Source organism: Eriocheir sinensis, unplaced genomic scaffold (assembly GCF_024679095.1).
Source record: "Eriocheir sinensis breed Jianghai 21 unplaced genomic scaffold, ASM2467909v1 Scaffold106, whole genome shotgun sequence".
In the NCBI taxonomy this organism is placed as follows: Eukaryota; Metazoa; Arthropoda; class Malacostraca; order Decapoda; family Varunidae; genus Eriocheir; species Eriocheir sinensis.
Genome location: NW_026110363.1, coordinates 639,128 through 665,302, shown reverse-complemented (window position 1 = coordinate 665,302; position 26,175 = coordinate 639,128). Strand labels below are relative to the sequence as shown.

The following is a 26,175-nucleotide window of genomic DNA, read 5'->3' as shown; positions in this document are numbered from 1 at the left end:
TTTTTATCACAACCATGTTATTTTGTATATAATACATTTGTCCTTTACAGTCTTTGATGGTGCATCCTTTCAGGCTGTCAAGTTTAGTAGCTACTCATGAGACGTATTTCGTAATAGTCATTAATTTCCAGATGCTTTGCATTAAAAAAAGTGTCATGAAACCTGCCGCAAAAAATAATCAGCTATAGTCAACCCTTGCTTTAAAGAACCAATTTGGAGGAGGGGGGTGATGTTATATCCAAAAATCTTTAACATCTGAAGCATCCAATTTTTTTGTGTATAACAAACCTTGTCTATTATGTGAACCTAAAAGTTCCCTGTTTCCCTATATAACAATTCTTTCCTTGTATGTGATGCTTAATCCTGACATGCATCTCCATTATCAGCAGGAAGAGTAATTATAAGAATAACTCTACATATAGCTGATAGCAATGCTGATTTAGAGAGAAAGTTGATGCTAATAGCCTTACTTTTAGTAGTCCTGCCCTATAAAATGACAAAAAAAGACAATAATACATCATCAGCATCATCATCGTTTAACGTAACAATGATGCACATTAAAACAATGTACATATAGCCCAATGAGTGAAGGGGATCATTTACCTCAACAGAAACTCACGCCAAGTCTGGTAGTCCTTCTCTAAATTCTGTGCCAAAATTTGTGACGCCGAGTATAATAATTAATTTTAGTGACCATTTGCATCCATTTTTCACTGTGATTAAGAAATTGCCTCTCAACAGGGTGTGAAACTGAAGGGGTTGGAGGAAACCCGACTCGGCCATCAAGCTCACCAAAATACAGTAAGCAACCTCTTGTGCTCAATGATAATTTATCCTCTAGTTACTGTTCAGTGTTGTTATGACCACATTTAATGTGTTGGAAACATTACAGCTTAACAATATACCTCACATCCCTGCATACAAATTGAGTTCAATATTTAACTGTTACATATCTTAAGAAAATATATGTAAAAAGGTTGATATTTTGAATGACATTTAAACTGTTTACTATATTCTTATGGCAGTAGTGAGTGATCAGAACATAGGTCTTATGTTCTTGATAGCATAGGTTCAAATTTTGCCATAGGTTGGCAATTGATAGTAACAGTAGTGTCCACAAATACCTGCCTGTCTCTTGTTTATCCTGTTCCACTTTAAACCATGACTGGTCAAGCTTTGAAGAGGTAGCATAACCCTGAAGTGCCACTAACAAACATTTGTCCATGCTACTGATGTGATCATGTTTACCATTCACTCCCAAACATGGCAGCACCCTAGAAATGAGGTCAATATCCCTGCTATTTAATATCCCATCTTTAATCACATACTCAGGCTTTTCCTTGTATTATGAAACCAAAAAATGTGATTCTTCATACATTATTCTTAAAGGGATAGTCGTGAGTATCAGGGAAATGGGAGCTACAAGGAACAGTATTATTCTCTAAACTTAATGTATGCATGGGAGACATGAGGCTGAACCATTCCACATCACCCACATTACACTGGATGGACATGTGGAGGAGCTGGGATAATAATTGAATTATGATCTATGCAAGTGTTCAAATGGTTTTAATAAGTAATAAGGATTAGTTTGTTGGGTAAAGTGGCACATCCCGGAGACCACCAGTTTAATGGATTATAATTGTAAAAGGAAAGTTAGACAGCAGGCAGGATTTGGGTAGGACTAACATTGCAGAAACAGAGAATTTTTAGATTTTAGTGTGGCACCATTTTGACGTATGTTTCAGTAGAGATTGAACACCAGAGATGTATATGTATCATCAGTGCATGTAGATCTTGATATTATTTTTGTCAAGTCTCCAGTTGTACCCTCTCCCCCATCTGGAAATACTACTCTTGTCAGGTAATCTAACTAAAGCCTTTCCAGTCTAAGCTGGCGTGCAGATAAAATGTCATTGCTTGGATTCACTGTCCTAATAGCAATAATAATGCATTAACATGCACATATTTTATTATTTAGAATTGTGAGAAGAGTGCTGTGAAATTTAACTTTTAATATTGGTGTATGCATTTTCAGAGACATCAAAACTGCAATTGTTGCAGAAGACGGTCTGCCGTCTGCGCCGGCAGGTGAGGCAGCTCAAAGCTCAGGCCATTACCACTCCTGGGCAGTTTTTGGCCAAAGCCAGCAATTTCCTAGATCCAAAAGTGGTGGATTTTTTCAAAGGACAGGTTCAACATGCTGCAAGATCTAAGCCTGGTAGGAGATATGGGGTACAAGAGAGGAGGTTTGCTCTGGCCTTGTACTATCAAAGTCCAAAGGCTTATCGATTTCTCAGCACAGTATTTCACTTGCCTTCAGTTTCAATACTTCACTCATGGCTCAGGGGTATTTCACTAAATGTTGGCTGGAGCAAACAGACTCTGACAGCCCTGAAGAAAAGAGCACAGGCTTTGTCAAAAGAAGAGACACTTTGTGGGATTGCATTTGATGCCATGAGTATTAAAGAATCATTGCATTTTGACAAAGCCTCTGATTCTATCATAGGAAGGGAGGATTTCGGAGAGCATGGGAAGAGTTTGAAACCAGCAAATCATGCACTCGTGTTCATGGTTAAGGGCTTATTGAAAAGATGGAAACTTGTTTTAGGATGTTTCTTTTATTCGGGAGGGATTAAAACTTGTAAATTCAGGGAACTGTATGAAACAGCAATAATAAAAGTCAAGGACACGGGACACAGAGTTATGTTTACAGTTTGTGATCAAGAGGGAGTGCATCGTTCCTTGTTCCAGACTCTGGCATGACAACTGAAAATCCTTCCTTTACAGTCGATGTTGAGAAGGTTCACTTTTTTTTTGATTCTCCACATCTTTTGAAAAGCCTGAGGAACACACTTCTCAAATATGATATTAAAATTGGAGAAAATAAAATTTCATGGGATCACATAAAAAAGTTTTTTGAAAAAGATCAGCAACAAAGTATTAGACTTGCTCCTAAATTGAGCAGCAAACATATGTGTGGTGAAGGCTTTTAAAAAATGCGTGTCAATCTTGCTGCCAAAGTGATGAGTCATACTGTGGCGGCAGGAATTTTCGTTCATTCAACATCAGGAATGCTACCACAGAAAGCCATCTATACTGCAGAATTCATAGATAAGGTGGACATTTTGTTTGATTGTTTCAATAGTTCATCCATTTATAATTATAAAGATGCCCTTACTGCCATTACTTCAAATTCATGTCATATGAAAATCATAAAAGAGACTAAAGATTACTTGTTGTCATTAAAGGTCTGTGCTCCACCTCATGTACGCATTCACTGTGTAAATGGCTGGCTCATCAACTTGACAGCACTTGATGCTCTGTGGCAAGATCTGCAGAGTTATCAAGTAAAGTACCTCCTCACTCGGCGATTAAATCAGGGCTGTCTTGAAAATCTGTTTGCCAGACTGAGGGTTAGATTTGGGAACTGTGACCATCCCACTGCCTACAATTTTATGAAGGGCCTCAAGTCAGTAAGGACCAATTATTATTCACAAGTTCCCCAGACAAGTAACTGTGAGGCGGATGAGTCATACTTCCTTAACGTAACCTCAAACTGTGATGCAGATTTGCCCCCTTCGGATACAGACTCGGACAATGAGGAGTCAGTAGCAAGCATGCCACCTGCTGAGGTCAATGCTTTGTTTTATGTAGTTGGCTGGACTTGTAAAAATTTTTGAAAAAACATAATTGTCAACATTGCAGGGAGCATCTGTTGGATGTAAAACAACAACTTGACAACAGAAATTTATTTTGTTATTTTAAAGCCTTTTCTAACAATCCAGATATTCCATTTGGGGGACTCTCTGTGCCCAGTGATAGTGTTTTTAAACACTTTCATGAAGTTGAAGCCATTCTCCAGGCAACACTGGAGAAGGCAATGTTGGGCACTAGAGTTTCCCAAATGCTCTTGTCTAAATTAAATAATCATGAATTTCTAAGTCCTCTGCACCTGTGTTCCACCCAGCTAACTGAAAACATTCACCTCATCTACATAAAATTAAGGATATACTACAAACTAAAATGGAGGAATAGGGAGCAGACCCTTCCCAAAATGAAAAAAAATAGGAAATTAATTAAATTGCAGCATTAGTAATAACAATAGTTAGGGATATATTTATAAATTATAAATTTACTCATGATATTTATAAGTTTCTTTTACAGCATAATATTTCAGTCTTCAGGATTGATAGTGTGCATGATTGTAACAGAATGGTGTGCATGTACGCCAGCTGGGGATGGGTTTTTGTGCCTTATGTTTTCTTCAAGTGATTTTTTTCTAGCTTAATGCATCAATGCTTTTTCATTGTCTATTGCAACATAATAATCATATATTGCCTGCTTTGCCTATCTCTGAAGCTGAAAATCTATCCTGCATGTGAGGTCTGCTCCCTAATTTCTTGCAGCATGTTGAACAAATGTTTTTGATATTAATTGGTATAATAAATTTATTAATTGATTTTGATGTTATTTTGTTTTCAGAAATTATCACCATGCCACCACTCTTTGGATGTTTGCCATTATTTGGTGTTGCTTTTGTTATGCCAAGAAATTTTTTCCATATATTTTGCTAAATATTGCAAATAATGCACCATTGTTGGTTTTGCCTGTTATAAATCAGATCTTGTTCATTTAACAAGCTTTGGATGTCTGCCACTTTCTTTCCAGTTGTAATGCAAGGAATTATTTATCTGCCCTTCCAGATATTGCATGTAATGCACCATTGTTGGTTTTGCCTGTTATAAATCAGATCTTGTTCAGCTCACAAGCTTTGGATGTCTGCCACTTTCTTTCCAGTTGTAATGCAAGGAATTATTTATCTGCCCTGCCAGATATTGCATGTAACGCACCATTGTTGGTTTTGCCTGTTATAAATCAGATCTTGTTCAGCTCACAAGCTTTGGATGTCTGCCATTGTTTATTTCAGGTGTAATGCTTGGAAACTTTTGTTCTCTGCCCTGCCAAACAGTATGCAATGCTTTATTGTGGATTTTGCCTGTTATAATTAATCTTGTTCAGGTAACAAACCCTTGGTGTCTGCCTTACCTAATATGTGCTGCAGTGACACTTGGCTGGGTTTCACGATGTGAAATACAGCATATAATTTCATCACATGGCTGGCATCATTGATGTGGCGTCCAGGAGTAATCGTGTTTGTACTATAGCATCTTATGATTTTTTCTGCTTTATATGATATATATATATATATATATATATATATATATATATATATATATATATATATATATATATATATATATATATATATATATATATATATATATATATATATATATATATATATATATATATATATATATATATATATATATATATATATATATATATATATATATATATATATATATATATATATATATATATATATATATATATATATATATATATATTTATTTATTTATTTTATATATATATATATTTTTTTTTTGTTGTTTTTTTTGTTTTGTTTTTTGACAAAATATAATGCCAGTTGATATTCTTGACTAATGCCTTGTAAAGCTTGTGAAAAATAATGCTTATTTTTGGGGGGAGACAGAGTGGTTTGTTGAATTGTCTAGTTCAAGGAGTTTCATTTCAAATAATTTTGTTACATCCAACTTTAATGTGTGCTAAAAAACAAATATTGTTTTACTGTTCCTGCAATAAATGCTACTTGTTTACTGATGTGGCCCTTGAAAAACAAATCACTCTGCCCTGTAATTTGGTATGTCACATACTGCAGCATAACTTTCCTGCTATTTTCTTACACTATTAGTTGCCGGTTTTTGTCTCATTTGCTTTCATCATAATATGTGCCTCCACTGCACAGTTGTGCCTACTGAGCTTAATATCTTCAGGACACTGGCTGATGCCAAGGTCAGAGCTTGTGAGATCATACTGTGTCCTACATTCCATTTTTACTTCCATGCCCAGCTGTCTCCCAGGACCACCAAGTTATTGCATTCCATTTAAGACAACTCATGTGTTACCTTCTTGATATCCTCCATCATGTATGTCAGCATGTCTTATGATGCTTTTATATTGATGTGCCTTGCAACTTTTATACAGTTATTATTGCATGTAATACACCATAGTAGATTTTGCCTGTTATAAATCAGATCATGTTCAGTTAACAAGCTTTGGGTGTCTGCCATTGTTTATTTCAGTTGTAATGCTTAGCTTTTGTTATCTGCCCTGCCAAACAGTGCACAATGCTGCTTGCCATTATGTGGCAGTATGATATTTTTACTCAGCTAAGAGCATGTTGCAAAGGCATTGTAGTAATCATAGAATGTTGTAAGCTTTGCTTGTATTTGAAGCACTGGATATATTTACACACACACACACACACACACACACACACTATATATATATATATATATATATATATATATATATATATATATATATATATATATATATATATATATATATATATATATATATATATATATATATATATATATATATTTAGAAAATGCTTTCTACACATTATATTTTCCCAAAATAACAAATTGATATAGTGTAAATAATATTAATAAAACATAAGAGCAAATATATTTTTCTTTACCCCATTCGTAAATCATTTTACAATAATGAAAATAACAAATAAAGGCAGGATAGGGTGCTGTGGCAGGTACTTAAAAAATAGTAAAGCTACCCCTGAAAAGTGACGTTTTTGGTGGGCTGCAATAGATGGCGCTACTTCCGCACGCCCGAGGAATTACCACATACCACTATCTCTTCGTGTATAGTCTCTTTGGTGTAGACGCTGAGTCACTGCCCCGCTGACCGTCTCCCCAAGTTCCCACCATTTTGTCCCGCTTTCCGTTTCCATCACAGCTCCCGTTTCCATTATTTTATTATTTTATTTGTTTATTGGAGTTACTGGATAATTCTTCATGTCCGATTCTTTTTCTTTTTTAGGTTGCTAATAAATATTTTTATTGTTATTAGACTATGATCGAGTAGTCGAGTACCCATATCACCGAGATATCCACTCACTGAGTGGTGATCTCTCTCTCTCTCTCTCTCTCTCTCTCTCTCTCTCTCTCTCTCTGAATGAAGCGAATATTTATTTTTTCGATAGAAAAATAGCATGTATAGTTATTATGGATGTACTCGATCATAGTCTAATAACAATAACAATATTTAGCAGCAACCTAAAAAAAAAATCGGACATGAAGAATGATCAATAAATCCAATAAATAAAGCCGAGCAACAGGTACCGGTACCGAGCAATCTGGTACCGGTACCGTACCGTTTAGCTGGTACCGTTAGTACCGGTACTGGTACCGGTACCTGCCCACCCCTAGTAAACAGAGGAACGCTGCGGAGTCTGCCACGCCGCCCACGCCTCGATCCACGCCCACACAGTGCCCCCACGCCTCCACGCCCACACAGTGCCCCCACGCCTATACGCCCACACAGTGCCCCCACGCCCACACAGTGCCCCCACAATGCCCCCACGCCTCCACGCCCACCCAGTGCCCCCACGCCTCCACGCCCATCCAGTGCGTATTACAAGGTTATCTATTTCAAGCTTTTTTGGGGAGGTTCAGGTGATGGGTCAGTAATATTCCAGAATCACACCCAAGCTTACCGATGTCAAGTTTACCTGTTTCAAGCTTTTTGTGGCTGAGGTGACCCCAGCCAGCACTGGATGATGGGACCCACGTGGGTCTTTTGTGGGCTACTTTATGGGCCCCATGTGGGCTGCCCACATGGGGCCCAGATAAATTTGGCCACGGGATTCATGTGGGTTTCAGGTGGGCTGCCCAAGTGGGTTAAATGTGGGATATGGGTGGGATCCATATGGGTATTGCATGGGCATGCCATTGAATTTATGGGGATATCTTGCATATATTTGGTGCAGTACCACTGATAAAGGGCTTTTGACATAGTCACTGAAAAACAGAAAGCAGAGGCAGTCTTCAACATTATACGAGTATACACATACCCTGTCCTCCAATGAAACAGTGATGTTAGTGTTTAAAAGTACATACAGCATAGCGAGAGAGTTCTCTGGCGTTCATTTTCTGTTGAATTGCCTAAAGCCCAATATCAACGGCCATACATATCTCAAAGTTATATGAATAATAATCAAATGATTCAACTTAACTTTATTTATTTATACATGCTTCAAAACTGAATGATTATTTTCTTCCACATTAACAAAACTCTTTAAAAGCACAATATGATTTTGGTAGTAAAATGAAATTGACAGTGTTTATATTGTGACTGTCTGCTATAAAATTGTTCCATATATTTATATCATAAAAAATATAAGCTTCTCAAATATACTGTGAATATTGCGAAACAAAATCTACTAATCAGTAATATATAAACACAAGTAATACAGAATAATTGTAATAATAGTAGTAATAATAGTACTATGGCTTTTCTGCCGTGGCCACCCCCTAGAGCCCCCTTTCCCAACCCTGGGGTCGCTAAGCATTTTTCCTGGGGTCCCCAAGACCTCAAAATATCAAACATGGTATTATTATATTATAACACATATACAACTAAACTAGTGGGGTCGCAGTCATGTCTAGAGGTGCATGATTGGGGTCGCCTGAAAAAAAAAAGTTGGGAACCACTGCCCTAGGCCTAGGGGGATGTTCCCGGAGGGAACGAGGCGTCAGAGCTATAGATAGATAGATAGCTAAAAGTAATACAGAATACAGAATTCCTTTGGCAGAAATACATCTCTACCTATATTCTGATTAGAATCATCTCTAACAAAGCCTTAATTCTAATTACTACATGTAAACAAAACTAAGGAACCTATAAATTAAACTTCCTTTTACATAAGATTTACACGTATAGGTCTTCTAATTAGCAGACAATGTTGCACCAGTATCCCTTCACATGCAATTGCCACTGCGATCTCTTACCACCATCAACCACTTCGCCACTGCATGCTCCACATCTTCTCGTGCAATCTGACGTTTGTGAATTCTTTTTCACTTCTCCTAGAACCAGAAAAAAATACCTGAATTAAAGTTACTAATATATATTCCAAAACTTACATAAGTAAAATCAAACGACCAAAACGACAAATAAGTTAGTAAGGTCTACTAGGGCTGAGGGTAAATATGGAGAATCACTACTCGCCTCCAATATACGATATTACGCTTCCATATTATAGTTAAGGGACGAAATACATGTCCCTTAACCATAATATGAAGGCACAGGTGCTTAAAAGTAAAGATAAAGTCCCAAAAAGGAATAATATTCACGAAAGGGTAGCCTCCTATGGCAAAAATAGGTAGCATATTCATATATTCCATCCAGTAAATGTAAGGGGGGTCCAGGGGGGATGCAGTCCCCCTGCCAGATTGTAAAGTTTGGTTGGAGTAGCTTAAATATGCTTGCTGGGGGAAGGGGAGTAGTGAATATGCGACTTATTTTTGCGAGGAGGTATTATTCGTAACTCTGGCGGACTGCCGCCGCTGCCATAGGAGGCTACCCTTTCGTGAATATTATTCCTTTAAGGGACTTTTTCTTTACTTTTAAGTACCTGCGCCTTCATATTATGGTTAAGGGACATGTATTTCATCCCTTAACTATAATATGGAGGCGTAATATTGTATATTGAAGACACGGAGTGATTCTCCATATTTACCTGGCTAAGTAGTGAATGCATGCTGTGACCTGTTTTACTGCTGTTTATGGCATCCTTAGAGATGATCCAACTCTCCCACCTCTAGTTAAGTTTTACTTTTTTCTGTTTTACTAAATCACAGTTAATAGACCTATGTGTGAGTGTTGACTTTAAAAATAGATAGATAGATAAGGAAATGTGAAAAAAATACTTACCCTAAACAGTCTCGAATAAGTTTGTGGAGCCAAATGCCTTCTTGTTGTTCCTTCAAGACATGTTCAGTTTTGTGGTCAGTGTGTCACTTATTATGAACTTCATTACTCACTTCACATATTCATCAGTGTTCATCCCTCCAATCTCACCTAGAACATTCACCTGAAATCAACAAATAAGACCACAATTTAGCCTTTATTCTTTTTCTCTTTGTTCTTGCACAATATATATTTCATAATTTTCCATATCGTCCAGCCACTGGAACGACCTTGCAGGTGTTTCTACTCTGTAAAACACAGGCTGTTTTCAGAGATTTAAACCTCATATGCTATTACATTCATTAATATTCATTCACATGTCCTTGTTACTCAAGACTTAGTATATTGACACAAGGTAATAATACTGTACCACCACCACAACACCACCACCATCATCACCACCAAAAACTACCACCACCACAACACCACCACCACCATCACCACCAAAAACTACCACCACCACCACCTTGACCACCACCTTACCACTTCTATCTCTACACCACCACCTCTTTATATACTACTATCACAACCGTGCGTAATGTACTTTCCACATATAATACATACCTATAGGCTGCGGCAGCGAAGTATTGAATCAGTGCCTCTTGGCACTTGTTGGGAGACAGGACAGTGGCTGGGATGGCTTTGAAAATCTGCAAAGACAGCACTTTTTAACATTTCTTTCTTTACAGGCTATGGAAGGCATCATATATAGCTATAACCATTAAAGAATATTCACAACATATTCAAGTGCAATATAAGACAGCTCACCTTTGACTTGCTGTCACAGTAGCTTGATAATGTAGGTGGAAAATACGCAAACTGTTATGTTCCCGCCAGGCCCCAGCTCTTGCTCTTGCTGTAGTTGTACTGTGTTTACAGCAACCGCTGGGCCAAAATGAATGTCGACTTTTTAAGTCTCTGCTGGGTTATAATATAATGCATCTTCTAGTTCAACAATGAAAAATATTATTGCATATAAAGAGTGCACTTTTTTATCATATAAAAAAGTCAATGTCAATAACCATTACAAAATACTTAATAAATAATATTTAAAGCAAGATAATATATAATTTTACAAATTGCGACAAGAAGAAATCATCTGATACGTCTGTAAACTATCTGTTGGCCTCATTTCAGTATTACTCTAACATTTCGGAAAAAAAAAACATAACGTAACGGTTATTTTGATTTTACGGCAAGGCAGTCCGCGAAAAATATCATTGCCATGCAGACTCGGTTACAGTCTGCACTAATTGCCTGTTTCTCTTGCCTACAAAAACAATTAAGCACTCGTACAGCCATTTCAGTTGTAATATACCATTGTGGTAGGCCCACATGGGTCCCATGTTGCACCCATATTCATCTGCCAGACAACATATAAATCTTAAAGGAATTGCCTCCAAGATAACTTTACAATAGTTCTGACAACACATTTCATTGTTGGAGTATTAATGAAAGAAATAATATATGTGTGGGAAACCCACAACGGTCCCACGTTGTACCCATAAATCATTTGTCTGCCAAGTCACGTGTATATTTTTTAATAATTGTCTCTAGGTAAATTTTCTCGGTCGTTTAGACAATTTCCTGAGCTCTTATAGCACAAAAGAAAAATATTTACTTTTGTGGGAAACCCACCTGAGTCCCATATGAAACCCATGCATTTCCCCATCCCCTACCCATGCCCACCAATCCCACCAATACCCATGGAAATCCCATGTGGGCCCCATGTGTGTGTGCTGGCTGGGACAGCTTGGTATTATTCCAGAATCACACCCAAGCTTACCCATGTCAAGTTTACCTGTTTCAAGCTTTTTGTGGCTGAGGTGACAGCTTGGTAATATTCCAGAATCACACCCAAGCTTACCCATGTCATGTTTACCTGTTTCAAGCTTTTTGTGGCTGAGGTGACAGCTTGGTATCATTTCAGGGTTAATCTTAGGGAGCACCACTCCAAACCAATATTCGTAGTAAATTAGCACGTGAGAGAATTTTAATTATAATGCATTTTCGTATACGTTTTACCTTGGGGAGGGGCCAGGGGGGCAAGCCTCATTAATTATAAAGTTGGGTGGCTTGGATTTTCTAAGTCCATTGTTATTGTTTCACGAGCGCCTCTATGCACAGACTGAGCCTCGTACCTGCCTTGCAGTGCACCATACAAACTATATAGTTCCCAAGTCAGTACGCACAAGGATCATTACAATTTCGGACATAAAACAGTCTTTATGATTTCTACGTTATTTTCTTCGCTATATTAAAGCACATAATGGCGCAAGTATTTGTATTTTATAATTTTAAAAGATTATATTCAGGATGTATAGCTATGCGGGTTGAATTGCGCAGGTAGCACCACGTAGGCATGTTTTCAGTCAGTTTTCATCGCGCCGCCATGATGGATGGACCAGAGTCTCACTCTCTCACTCAAAATATCATTGTACTTCACCTCTCGGTAAGTATTGACTGACTATTCAACCTCTTTATTGGTATGCATGTAGTTAGACAAAAGGACCGATTACTATCCAAAATTGAATAGTGACCCGGGCGTGTGACATATGTGCGTTTTGTGAATAGCGGTCGCATGAAGCTTGTCACGTGTCACAAACCAACCGGATATTGTTCGACGCGCGTACTCATAGTTTCAGTAAAATGGAGGCCAGGGTGATACGTAGCAATCGTTAGGTCACTAACGGCTCATATATGACAGCTGTCACAAATCTGTTGCATTTTGTACCCCAAACTACTCGGTAACAATGATCTACCATCAACTTACAAGAAGTGGATGGGTTAACTGTCAGTACTGTACCATATGTTTTTATGAAACATGACATTTCCCAAGAGTTGCTCAATTATACGGATTGGGGCGGCGGCGGTGTGGGGTGGGGGGGTTCCATTACAGTGACCGTCCAATTACGCCCCTGACACTCGTCAACAGACCCGCTGCGGCTGGTAGGTTATATTGGAATAAATTACAAGAGTATACGTTAGGGACTTTCCTTACTTTAGACTAGGGAATTTTCCCTATATTTGATTTTTTTAGGGACATTTTGGAAGCCAATTTTTCAGTGATTTGTCCTTCCACCACCAAAACAAAGGTTCCCTACAAGGATTGATGAAGCTAACTGATGGGTTAGGAATAGTTTTAGTACCGTGCCAGTATTTCAATCCATTACCTACCTTACGAAACAACACTAGCTATTCATATATCTTTTCTACAAATGTTCAACAACCATGGAAACGCTTTCAAAATCCAATTCAAGGACTATTTATTATTGAAAATATGGGATAATATTGACAAAAGTGCAGCCTCCTGTGGCGGCGGCCGCGACGGTGGTGCAACCGGTGTTGCGAGAAATACCTCTTCGCAGAAAGAAGTCGCATATACATGTGGGTCGAGGTGGGCGAAGCCCCCCTCATCAGCAGGTCGTAAAGTTCGGTTGGAGTAGTTTAAATATATTTGACATGCGGCGTGGCCCGTCAGAAATTACGCAGCGCGGGTGGGGTGGGGGGGGCCACTATGCCCACCATCCAATGACATGCCTGACATTCGTCAACAGACCGAATGCTAGGTCATATTGTAACAGACTACAGGAGTATGCGTTAGGAACTTTCCCTACTTTTGAGATTTTTCTAGGGAAATTTTGGAAGCCTATTTTTCAGTGATTTGGGCTTCCCCCTCCAAAGCCCCGGTTCCCCACAGGTCCCCAGGCTTGTCTTGGCGGGGTAGGGGGGCTGGGGTGTTGGAGGGGGTGGAGTGTACTTCTTTAGATTTACTGAGGTGGCAGATAGGTAATATTCCAGAATCACACCCAAGCTTACCCATGTCAGGTTTACCTGTTTCAAGCTTTTTGTGGCTGAGGTGACAGCTTGGTATTATTCCAGAATCACACCCAAGCTTACCCATGTCAAGTTTACCTGTTTCAGTTCACCGGTGATGAGGTTTCAGGCCCCGGTCCGCCGCCGCAGCTCCACAGGGCCGCCAACATTACAACAGTAACATTAGCACCTAAAGTTGTCCTCAATCCTCACCAGGGTTGTTGATTTTTTTTAAATAAAAAAAATGGATTTTTTTATTCAAATCAGATTTTTTTATCTAAATTGATTTTATATATTTTTTTATAAATGAAAATAATTAAATGAACGTAAACCTCAATATTGTCTACAATAGTTTAAAACACATGTTGAAGTAACCTGGCTGGCTGTTTGAGCCAGTCCTAAGACTGAGCAGCTGCAGCCAGCCAGCCATGGCCAGCACCACACCACAACTCTGTCTAGTCTCTTAACAGTCTAACCAGATCATGTCATGTTTTGGACATGTCCTCACTGAAATTGCTCAAAGAAAAATGACTGCAGCTTCAAATCAAAGTATCAGAAAAGACTGTGGATGATCTATGTGTGTATGTGAAGTAATTCTTTGAAAAATAGGAGAATATGTTTCAATTATTTCCTTTACTGCAACCCTGATCCTCACGTTTGTAAAGTCATAGGATTTAGTGAATAAGTGAGTCTTCAGCGCTTTCTTGAAGATTGCCAGACTGCCACTGTTCTTAACCCGTAGAGTACCGTTGACGCGTCTCACGCGTTAAAAGCGATTTGCAATCATATACCGTTGACGCGTCAGACGCGTTTGCAAATTACCGTAATTAATTGCAATTGAAAGGACGCTCCCGTGTGCATCTATACGCTCACATGGGTCAGAGCGTCGACTTGTTAGTCAGCCTAGCCTCTCCCAGGCCAATATGCCCCCAGGGGTGATGTCGACCCACATGGAAAGTGAATTTGGGCGTGTGACACAAACGAAATCAAGTCCGAAACAAAGTGACAGACTGTGGTGAGAGAAGTCCTTCATCAGCACACTGTCAGTAGACTGTCAGCACACTGTCAGCAGACTGTCAGCACATTATCAGTAGACTGACACCACGTCATCAGCACACTGTCACCCCGTCACCAGAACACCATCAGCACACTGTCAGCACGTCTTCAACCCTGTAACAGTCTGCCTGGTAAGCCATTTTTCGTGTATTTCCGGATATTTTCCTCGGCCAGTTTTCCGCCATGGTGCGGTGCACACCTTTGGGCAGAGTTGCCTTTGTCCTTCTGTCTGGGGTGTGCGTGTCCTCAAAGTCGCCTTTCTCAACTCTTCTGCCCATGACCGGAAGATTACCAAAATGAGACGGCTTTTTCAACTTCCCAAAGTCAAAAACATGACATAGGGAGTTTGTTGATGATGGTGGCGATAAAGCAACAGTTCTTGCTAGTTTGTGTTTGTGGTTTATGAAGCCAGTGTGTTCATTTTGTAGTCTTTCTATAGTGAGGAAAGTGATCGGCTTAAATAGCTTGTTGAGCCGTGCGTCCTTGTTTAATCCCTTGACTGTCGATTTCCCACAATAAGACATCACCAAGCTACAGGAATGGAATAAAAGGTGGCTGCTACAATTCACTGAAGGAAAATGTAAAGTCATCCACCTTCGGAGGGGATATCCAACATACCAATACCACATGAGAAACACTCCATTATCCAACACAGAGGCAGAAAAAGACCTGGGAGTATATGTTGCCAGGCTACCAGTGAAAGCCAAATCCGTGCCAATCACAGCCGATGGGTTAATTAATAGGTACTACTTGTTATGTCTAATTCTCTCTCTCTCTCTCTCTCTCTCTCTCTCTCTCGCGCGCGCGCGCGCGCTCTCGCTCTCTTTCTCTCTCTCTGGGCAACCAGATTCAAAAGGCTCCTAAACGACGCAGTACAGATTCACAGAGATATGCGTGCTTATATAAACAATATATATAAAATATAATATATAAATTATATAAATAATAAAATAAATATAAGGTCGCTACTTTGCGGATTTTCGCCTATCGCGGGGGGTTCTGGAACCTAACCCCCACGATAAACTAGGGATTACTGTACTACCAAAGGCCGGCCTCACCTCAGCCGACCGGGCTCAGACCACTAAATCTGAAACCCCATCCTAGCTAAGTGACCTGCTGGTTATCCTTGTCCTTTGGGGGCCTGGGGTATGGCATAGGTCGGTGCAGCAGGAGATCAGTCTTCATATTTTATAAGGTGAGTTGGGTGTGAGTGCGGCCTAAACGTATTGCACTAAAATAGCAATACCGTCAAGGACGACACGAGTTAGTTTTGTCACAGTTACGGGATCTACAGTTCATTAGGAGCATTTCAGCACTGGCTACTTAGCGTCATTGCATGCGACAGAGTTTCCTAACCCGGTGGTGGAAGCAGTGGGGATCATGTTTCTTAGTGGTCCCTCTAAGCGAGAAAAATGAGAAACAATCACCCCTCACACAAACCGTTTCATAATATATATCAAAGCATCTGTGATCAGATTATGTATCATCTGTTTTGGGGGTTATATCATGGCACAAATTTGTCCCTTCTCTGCTACACGGTTAAGACGCCCTTTTCCTCTACAAAATATTGACAAATGGCATCGTTTCAATTGTTTGTAACGATGGCGATGATGTTTTCATTCCGGGAAGTTCTTACTTATCATACTGTGATGCTTTAAAATGGTCTGTGGTGCAACAGTAACACAACAGTGACCTCGTGAGCTCCATGTCCACCCCCACCTGGCAGGGTTACCCACTGGAAGCTCAGGAAATGGTCATCGCCATAGGCCTATGGAGGTGCGGCCAGCAGAACAGTGGCCACACCCAGCCCAAGAATTGGGGGGAATTCTTTAAACTCTGACACACCAGAACAAGAAATGTAAGAATTTTGCAAGATTTTGGGTCAGTTCTTACTTGGTCTCGGGTAATTCTTGGTTCTAGTCTCAGTCCGCGTTGTAAACTCGTAGAAATAGCATCCGTGCGCTTGTGTCATGTTTTCAGCACTACAGTGTCACTTTTTGTGCTTTAACAGGAAATTCTACGAGAAGAAATGTATTTACCAGTTGCAAATCTTTAAAATTTGGCACCTGGGGCAGCACAGTGATTTGGTGATCATATAGTCCTCGGTAAAAGTAGCTATCAAATGTCAGGCCGTGGAACACCAGCGACCTCAAAGGTGTGTCCTTTATAGGAACAGCGCTAAAATCACACTTTGACTCAACTGGAGAAATTTTTCTTATTTTATATTTCTTACAATTCAAAATTCTGGTGTCCAATTTTGGCGCACCAAAAACCGCGCGCCCGGGGCCTTGGCTCCCCCAATACTTGGCTGCTGGTATTTACACGTCTATTACATCACGTTGTTGGAAACCCAATAAATCAATTTACTGTTTGTACAGCTTCTTAACACACACACACATGCACACACACTCATACACACACACACACACACACACACACACACACACACACACAGCTTCAGAAAATGCAAATAAACACACACACAGTCAGATTGAAACACACACACACACACACACACACACACACACACACACACACACACACATACAGATGGACACACACACACACACACACACACACACACACACACACACACAGCTTCAGAAAATGCAAATAAACACACACACAGTCAGATTGAAACACACACACACACACACACACACACACACAGATGAAAAGTAAGGATTAAATATTACGCAAAGGCAGATTACATTGGACTCAAGAGTTTTTTCGCTGGGGTAGACTGGACTGATATGAAGAGGAGGATTGATATTGAATTTAAAGACAAGACCAAATAAGAATAACAGAGACAAATATAATAAAAAAAAAAAAGAATATGTGAAAATAAGGAGAGAAGAGGAAGCTAAATTTGAAAGAAGAATAGTTTTTAGTTGTGAGGAAGAACCAAAAATGTTTTACAAATTCATAAATGGAAGGGAAGGGAAGGAAGGGAGGGAAAGGAAAGGAAAGGAAAGGAAAGAAGGAAGGAAGGGGAAGGTTAATGAAGGTAAGGAAAGGGAAGGGAAGGGAAGGGAAAGGAAAAAGAAGGAAGGGAGGGAAAGGAAAGGAAAGAAAAGGAAGGGGAGGGAAAGGAAGGTAGGAAGGAGGGAGAGGAAAGGAAAGAAAAGGAAGGAAGGAAGGGAAAGGAAAGGAAGGGAAGGGAAAGGAAGGTAGGAAGGAGGGAAAGGAAAGGAAAGAAAAGGAAGGGAAGGGAAAGGAAGGTAGGAAGGAGGGAAAGGAAAGGAAAGAAAAGGAAGGAAGGAAGGGAGAGGAAAGGAAAGGAAGGGAAGGGAAAGGAAGGTAGGAAGGAGGGAAAGGAAAGGAAAGAAAAGGAAGGAAGGAAGGGAAAGGAAAGGAAGGAAAGGAAGGAAAAGGAAGTTAGAAAGAAATGCAGGAGCGGAAACACTTAAAAAAGTGTATTCTACGAGAAGGACGAAGAAGATCCAGAAATATTAAAATAAAAATTTTCATAAAGTGCTTACGAAAGAGACCGACTTTGACAGGGGGCTCGAAAATCATACTGAAGAGAAGCTAAATTATGTAAAGGTTGAGAAAGGGGAGCTGTAGAGGCTGATGGAAACTTTAGATGGAAGGAAAGCCATAGGGCCGGATCACATCTCCGGGCAAGTCTTAAAAGTGTATAACTAATTTTTTTTTTTTTTTTTTTTTTTTTTTTTTTAAAGCTAAGGAGACAGCTCACGGGCACAAAGAAAAGAATAAAAAAAGGCCCGCTACTCACTGCTCCCGAACAGAGGTTAAAGGAGTGTCCAAAATCAGAGGTCAATTTCGGGAGGAGAGGTGTCCTGATACCCTCCTCTTGAAAGAGTTCAAGTCGTAGGCAGGAGGAAATACAGATGAAGGAAGATTGTTCCAGAGTTTACCAGCGTGAGGGATGAAAGAGTGAAGATGCTGGTTAACTCTTGCATAAGGGGTTTGGAAAGTATAGGGATGAGCATGAGTAGAAGGTTGTGGAGTATATGATTACCAGGCTACCAGTGAAGGGATATCCAGCACACCAATACCACATGGGAAACACTCCACTATCCACCACAGAGAAAGACCTGGGAGTGTATGTTACCAGGCTACCAGTGAAGGGATATCCAGCACACCAATACCACATGGGAAGCACTCCACTATCCACCACAGAGGCAGTGAAAGACCTGGGAGTGTATGTTACCAGGCTACCAGTGAAGGGATATCCAGCACACCAATACCACATGGGAAACACACCACTATCCACCACAGAGGCAGAGAAGGACCTGGGAGTATATGTTACCAGGCTACCAGTGAAGGGATATCCAGCACACCAATACCACATGGGAAACACTCCACTATCCACCACAGAAGCAGAGAAAGACCTGGAAGTGTATGTTACCAGGCTACCAGTGAAGGGATATCCAGCACACCAATACCACATGGGAAACACTCCACTATCCACCACAGAGGCAGAGAAAGACCTGGGAGTGTATGTTACCAGGCTACCAGTGAAGGGATATCAAGCACACCAATACCACATGGGAAACACTCCACTATCCACCACAGAGGCAGAGACAGACCTGGACGGGTATGTTACCAGGCTACCAGTGAAGGGATATCCAGCACACCAATACCACATGGGAAACACTCCACTATCCACCACAAAGGCAGAGAAAGACCTGGGAGTATATGTTACCAGGCTACCAGTGAAGGGATATCCAGCACACCAATACCACATGGGAAACACTCCACTATCCACCACAGAGGCAGAGAAAGACCAGGGAGTGTATGTTACCAGGCTACCAGTGAAGGGATATCCAGCACACCAATACCACATGGGAAACACTCCACTATCCACCACAGAGAAAGACCTGGGAGTGTATGTTACCAGGCTACCAGTGAAGGGATATCCAGCACACCAATACCACATGGGAAACACTCCACTATCCACCACAGAGAAAGACCTGGGAGTGTATGTTACCAGTCTACCAGTGAAGGGATATCCATAACACCAATACCATACAGGAAACACTCCACTATCCACCACAGAGGCAGAGAAAGACCAGGGAGTGTATGTTACCAGGCTACCAGTGAAGGGATATCCAGCATACCAATACCACATGGGAAACACTCCACTATCCACCACAGAGGCAGAGAAAGACCTGGGAGTGTATGTTACCAGGCTACAAGTGAAGGGATATCCATTACACCAATACCACATGGGAAACACTCCACTATCCACCACAGAGAAAGACCTGGGAGTGTATGTTACCAGGCTACCAGTGAAGGGATATCCAGCACACGAATACCACATGGGAAACACTCCACTATCCACCACAGAGGCAGAGAAAGACCAAGGAGTGTATGTTACCAGGCTACCAGTGAAGGGATATCCAGCACACCAATACCACATAGGAAACACTCCACTATCCACCACAGAGGCAGAGAAAGACCTGGGAGTGTATGTTACCAGGCTACCAGTGAAGGGATATCTAGTACACCAATACCACATGGGAAACACTCCACTATCCACCACAGAGGCAGAGAAAGACCTGGGAGTGTATGTTACCAGGCTACCAGTGAAGGGATATCCAGCACACCAATACCACATGGGAAACACTCCACTATCCACCACAGGGGCAGAGAAAGACCTGGGAGTGTATGTTACCAGGCTACCAGTGAAGGGATATCCAGCACACCAATACCACATGGGAAACACTCCACTATCCACCACAGAAGCAGATAAAGACCTGGGAGTGTATGTTACCAGGCTACCAGTGAAGGGATATCCAGCACACCAATACCACATGGGAAACACTCCACTATCCACCACAGAGGCAGAGAAAGACCTGGGAGTGTATGTTACCAGGCTACCAGTGAAGGGATATCCAGCACACCAATACCACATGGGAAACACTCCACTATCCACCACAGAGGCAGAGAGAGACCTGGAAGTGTATGTTACCAGGCTACCAGTGAAGGGATATGCAGCACACCAATACCACATGGGAAACACTCCACTATCCACCACAGAAGCAGAGAAAGACCTGGGAGTGTATGTTACCAGGCTACCAGTGAAGGGATATCCAGCACACCAATACCACATGGGAAACACTCCACTATCCACCACAGAGGCAGAGAAAGACCTGGAAGTGTATGTTACCAGGCTACCAGTGAAGGGATATCCAGCACACCAATACCACATGGGAAACACTCCACTTTCCACCACAGAGAAAGACCTGGGAGTGTATGTTACCAGGCTAGCAGTGAAGGGATATCCAGCACACCAATACCACATGGGAAACACTCCACTATCCACCACAAAGGCTTGATTTTTCTCTTCCTCTTCCTCATCTCTTTTTTTCTCCTCCCCTTCCCCCTTTTTTTCTCTGCTTCTCTTCCTCTTTCCCTATATTCTCCTCCCTGTTCCCCACCTTAAGAATGGTCGTCCTGGGAGCCATGATGTTCGCCTGGTACTCCGGCAGCGTAAAGACTGGTGGGTTTTTGTTCTTGACGCGCACCACCGTGAAGCTGGCCCGGATCTCTTCGTCCATCACGGACACCTTGAGGCTGTGCACGGGCAGGGACTCGCGATCCAGGGGTGTCTCAGTGTATAAACTGCCTGGGAAGGGGTGAAGTCTGTATGGTATAAATACACAAAGAATGACCTCACATTGTTATATATAAAGTCTCATTACTAAGGAAGCAAATATAAGTTTTCTGAGTCAAGATGTATGGTAACTGTTGAGGGTTTTGTTAGGTTAGGTTAAGTTTAGGGTGTCTTTCAATATGAATCAACAAAGAATGACCTCACATTGTTATATAGAAAGTCTCATTACTAAGGAAGCATATATAAGTTTTCTGAGTCAAGATGTATGGTAACTGTTCAGGGTTTTGTTAGGTTAGGTTAAGTTTAGGGTGTCTTTCAATATGAATCAACAAAGAATGACCTCACATTGTTATATAGAAAGTCTCATTACTAAGGAAGCAAATATGAGTTTTCTGAGTCAAGATGTATGGTAACTGTTCAGGGTTTTGTTAGGTTAGGTTAAGTTTAGGGTGTCTTTCAATATGAATCAACAAAGAATGACCTCACATTGTTATATAAAAAGTCTCATTAGTAAGGAAGCAAATATGAGTTTTCTGAGTCAAGATGTATGGTAACTGTTGAGGGTTTTGTTAGGTTAGGTTAAGTTTAGGGTGTCTTTCAATATGAATCAACAAAGAATGACCTCACATTGTTATATAGAAGGTCTCATTAGTAAGGAAGCAAATATGAGTTTTCTGAGTCAAGTGTATGGTAACTGTTGAGGGTTTTGTTAGGTTAGGTTAAGTTTAGGGTGTCTTTCAATCAAGGCCTCACAACAGCGTGCTCAAGTGATGTGTTTCCTTGAGGTATGAGATGCAGGTCAAGAGATATATAATAATAAGTTACTGTAATATGATCTCAGGGAAAACTTCAATGATATGTGGGAGGGAAAAAGGGTAGGTTTCCAGCTCTTTTTTTTCTCCTTCTATGGTTCCTTATTCTGCTGCCTTTCCCTGCTCCTCCTCCTCCTCCTCCTACTACTACTACTACTACTACTACTACTACTACTACTACTACTACTTCCACCATAACTATGAACAATAACATTAATGCGTAAAACCTCCATACGAAATCTCTTTCAAGAGTACAAGTAAATTCAGTCTTTCTCCACCTTCCTTGTTCATGGTGACGGCTGCCTCTGAGGTCTGGTGCAGGACGGTGTATCTCAGCTTGCCCAGGTCCCAGGCGTCAAGGTCCGTGGCCACAAGGTTGATGACCACCTGGCCGGGAGACCAGTTTTCCTCCACGTAAGCTTCGCAGAGCGTGTGATTGAACCTGCGACAGTAAAAATACATAATGAATAAAAAATGAATGAGTAAATATTGTAGATATATAAATAAACACAATAGCTTGGTCACGCCCAGAAGAGTGCAACAGATGGAAAACTGCGTACGAGACGGTAAATGAGAGCGTCGAAGGGAAAATAAAAAAAATAAGAAAAAGTGATGTGGATGAAGGAAAATAAAAAGGTAACTAGAACGAGGTGGATGACAATGACAGTAAATGAGAGAACAAGGAAATGGATGAATGGGAGAGCAAAGTGGATGAAGAAAAAAAAAGTACAGTAGAGCCCCACTTAGCGCAAGATCAATTAGCACAAGCCAACATCTACCAAGAAAAAAATTAATTAGTGTGAAAGCCTCAGTTAGCGCGAGATCAATTAGCGTGAGCCAACATCTACCAAGGATAAAATTAATTAGTGTGAAAGCCTCAGTTAGCGCAAGATCAATTAGCACAAGCCACCATCTACCAAGGAAAAAATTAATTAGCGTGAAAGCCTCAGTTAGCGCGAGATCAATTAGCACAAGCCACCATCTACCAAGGAAAAAATTAATTAGTGTGAAAGCCTCAGTTAGCGCGAGATCAATTAGCACAAGCCACCATCTACCAAGGAAAAAATTAGTTAGCACGAAAGCCTCAGTTAGCGCGAGCAGCCACCACGACTGAGTTTTGAAAATTGCGCCAAGCTGCCATGATGCGCGGCACAAGCTGCGAGAGCCCTTACTTTACGCCATGTTGATACAGGGCAAGTGCTTTGTTTACGTCGTGGATGTGGGTACGGGCAACTGACCTTGGCCGTGTGTGATGCACACCAGGAAAATTTGGACTTGCCGGTTGTCCAAGCTGCCGCCAACGCGGTGGGAAGAAAAGGGCTCAGTGTGACACCAGGTTACGGTGAACCGACAACTCGCTCCTGGATGGGTGCACGGGCGTTGCCAGTAGCCACAACGGTTAGAAGAAAACAGCCAGTGTGACACACTGCCTTAAGGCAGCGAGGCCGCTGGCCGGGTGAGCGCCGGCGATGACGTCACCGGACTCCCAGCGAATCACAAGTGTGTTTTCAGAGCCCAGCCAATCGTAGGGTTGTTTTTTTAATGTGAGTGATTATTTTGAGTAATTATCAAACCCAAAAGTCAGACCCACGTCTGCACCAAATAGTTTTTTTCATATTGGTTACTTTATTCAGTTAGCGCGGCCGCTTCATCCACCTAATTCTTGCGCTGAATGGGGCTCTACTGTAACAAGGACGAGGTGGATGACAATGACGGTAAACGAAAGGTCAAGGATGAATGGGAGAGTGATGCGGATGAAGAAATAAAAAGAGAGAACCACCACAGCATTATTACACCACGCGGCAGAAAAAAAAATAATAATGAACAAAAAAAGAATGAGTAAATAAATACATCCGTAAATAAGAGCAAGAACACGGAGCGGTGAGGAGCCGGATTTTTTTTTTATGCACTCTTTTTGTTGCCCTTGAGCCGTCTCCTTTGATGTAAAAAAAAAAAAAAGCTTCCCTCGGCGGGTGGTGATTGGAGGCCACACAGCTCTTGGCCTCCCATTCTTTACACCTTTGTTGGGAGCAGTGTGTTGCTGTTGTCTTTGTTTTTGCCCTTGTAATAAAAAAGAGTCTATCAGTCTGGTCTGGCAACCTCATATATTACTAATACTCAAAGAGCAAAGGTCACCTGTGGGTTCTTGAGGGACAGGTTCTCCCAGCAGGGACGGTTGGTCTGGGCAGGTGTAGGAGGAGGCGAGCATGGCATGTATCACAGCCGAGTCTCAGGTCATGCACTTGACAACCTACCGGGACCCCACTCGGCCAGCCTGACCTCGGGACCACACCACTCTGCAGCCACTCACGGACAGCTCCTCCTCCGCCAGCCCATCCTTGCTGTGCCGGATGTCCCACCATTCCTGGAGAAAGGTTATGGCTGTCAGGCAACTCACCAGGCACTGGGTTTGACTCTCTTCTTCTATTTTTCTCCTTTATATCCATGTCTGCTCATCAAGGGTTTGGGTCTGCAGCATTTTTCTATCCTCCCTTGACCTGCTTTCATGGATCTCAGTGATAATAATAATAATATAATAATAATAATAATAATAATAATAATAATAATAATAATAATAATAAGTTTAATGACACCACAATCACCTCCCCAGTTCCTTGCAGACACAGGGCAAGGAGTTACAAATGAGCTCAGTTATTAAAACAAATTATGAACAGTAATGAACACATGAAAAATAACTCATGACAGAAAGGGTAGCAAATGACAATCACTGTCTCACTGACAATGAAAACTTTTTCTGAGCACACCCAGCTCTGGAATTACCCGTGGTTTCAGATTAAAAAGGGTGTGATTCTATAGTTTGTTCACCATGACATTTATTCTTCCCTACAAGCCTCTTCTGTCCTACTGTCAACTGCCTAGCTGTTCTCCTGTAGAGGTGTTCTTGGCATACTGAGCTGGGCCGGACACTGACGGGGTTAGGCGACTGTCACTGTCATTCAGGATTTGCTACATGCACTGATGCCTGCTGTAAAGTGAGGATTCTGTAGACTTCTCCATCCTCTACCAATACTCTTTCACATGCCGACATACCTTGGAGCTGTTGGTGGACACTGTGTTGAGCTGCCTGAGGAGGTCCATGTGTGGGGGCACATGTGGGGGGGCAGGCCAACCTCCCCCGGGTGGTGCTCTAAGTACTCCCGCCCAAAAGGCACAGTCCCGGGCGTCCCCACACGAGATCATGATGTACAGTCCGATACATTAGGTTACAGTTGTTTAGGTCTTGACAAATGCTTGTGATTTTGCTGCTACACTTTGGACTAGTTTACAGTTTACACAGCGGTGGTGAGCCAGTCTTAAGCTACTCTGAATAGGCAGTGTTTCAGAACCAGAGCTCTCTGGCCCCCTGCATTATCACTGCGAGCAGAATCCCTTCAGAATCACGGCAATCAAACACTTACTTCTGGAGTGTTTTATTCTTATGGGGCTGGTTGGGGCCACTGCCTCCTGAGCCCTGTCTCACAGATACTCACAGATGGTGTTCTGGAAGAGGCCTAAGCCTGTGGCTCCAGTTCAAAGGCCTGGTTGTTCTCAACGTGTCACTGGGAAATGTTAGCTGATGTTGTTATTATGTCGATGCGTTAGGGGTTAGATCCTGCTGAGTTGCGGTGACTTCTGCAGGAAGGTACACTTGGCAGGCAGTGTTGGGGGTGAGGGTGTCGCTGCCCAGCAGGTCCTCTAGTGTTGGCCTGTGGATGGTGAGTCTGGTTAAGGATGCCTTGAGGTTGGTGCGTGGAATCTTGGGCAGTGGAGCAGGGAGTGTTCTGGTGTGTGGGGGGCACCATGTGGGTCCTGGACAGTCTGTGGCGTGTGTGGCCAACCCTCAGGCGGGTGACGGCTGTGTCGGCCAGGACAGCGTGGAGGGATGCTACTCTGTGGAAGGTGGTAACTGTCTTGGTGCTTGTCTGGCGAGGGAAGGCCCCGCCAATAGACAAAAATGCTCCTTCTTGAGCCGGAAGCCGCGTCCCTCCCTGGCTGCTGCTGCTGGTAATGTTTATGTTTTTTCAACGGGACGCTAATCTGTCA

At 41.6% G+C, this 26,175-nt stretch overlaps 1 protein-coding gene and 1 long non-coding RNA gene across 2 annotated transcripts; both read right to left on the bottom strand.

The window, feature by feature from the left end:
- Positions 1-8,590: 8,590 nt before the first annotated feature.
- LOC126989125 (uncharacterized) lies at positions 8,591-11,296 on the bottom strand. The gene is made up of 4 exons (XR_007742896.1): positions 10,630-11,296; positions 10,426-10,511; positions 9,826-9,985; positions 8,591-8,978 (listed from the first exon to the last, which is right to left on the bottom strand). It is a non-coding gene; the product is annotated as an uncharacterized LOC126989125 (long non-coding RNA).
- A 4,541-nt stretch (positions 11,297-15,837) lies between these two features.
- On the bottom strand, positions 15,838-26,112 carry LOC126989128 (cadherin EGF LAG seven-pass G-type receptor 3-like). Its single transcript, XM_050847698.1, has 6 exons — positions 25,183-26,112; positions 24,268-24,496; positions 22,410-22,573; positions 21,144-21,331; positions 16,427-16,452; positions 15,838-15,874 (listed from the first exon to the last, which is right to left on the bottom strand). The coding sequence occupies exons 2-6, from the start codon at positions 24,492-24,494 to the stop codon at positions 15,838-15,840; spliced, it is 642 nt and encodes a 213-aa protein (XP_050703655.1). The 5' UTR covers positions 24,495-24,496; positions 25,183-26,112.
- Positions 26,113-26,175: the final 63 nt, after the last annotated feature.

What these genes read in the sequence shown, in the direction of transcription:
- LOC126989128 (XM_050847698.1), bottom strand. Translation starts at nt 24,494, where the DNA reads ATGGTGGGACATCCGGCACAGCAAGGATGGGCTGGCGGAGGAGGAGCT. An exon ending in TGTCCCTCAAGAACCCACAG is followed by an intron (nt 22,574 to 24,267) that starts GTGACCTTTGCT and finishes TTACTGTCGCAG; the next exon opens with GTTCAATCACACGCTCTGCG. An exon ending in GTGGACATGGAGCTCACGAG is followed by an intron (nt 15,875 to 16,426) that starts GTCACTGTTGTG and finishes GCCATACCCCAG; the next exon opens with GCCCCCAAAGGACAAGGATA.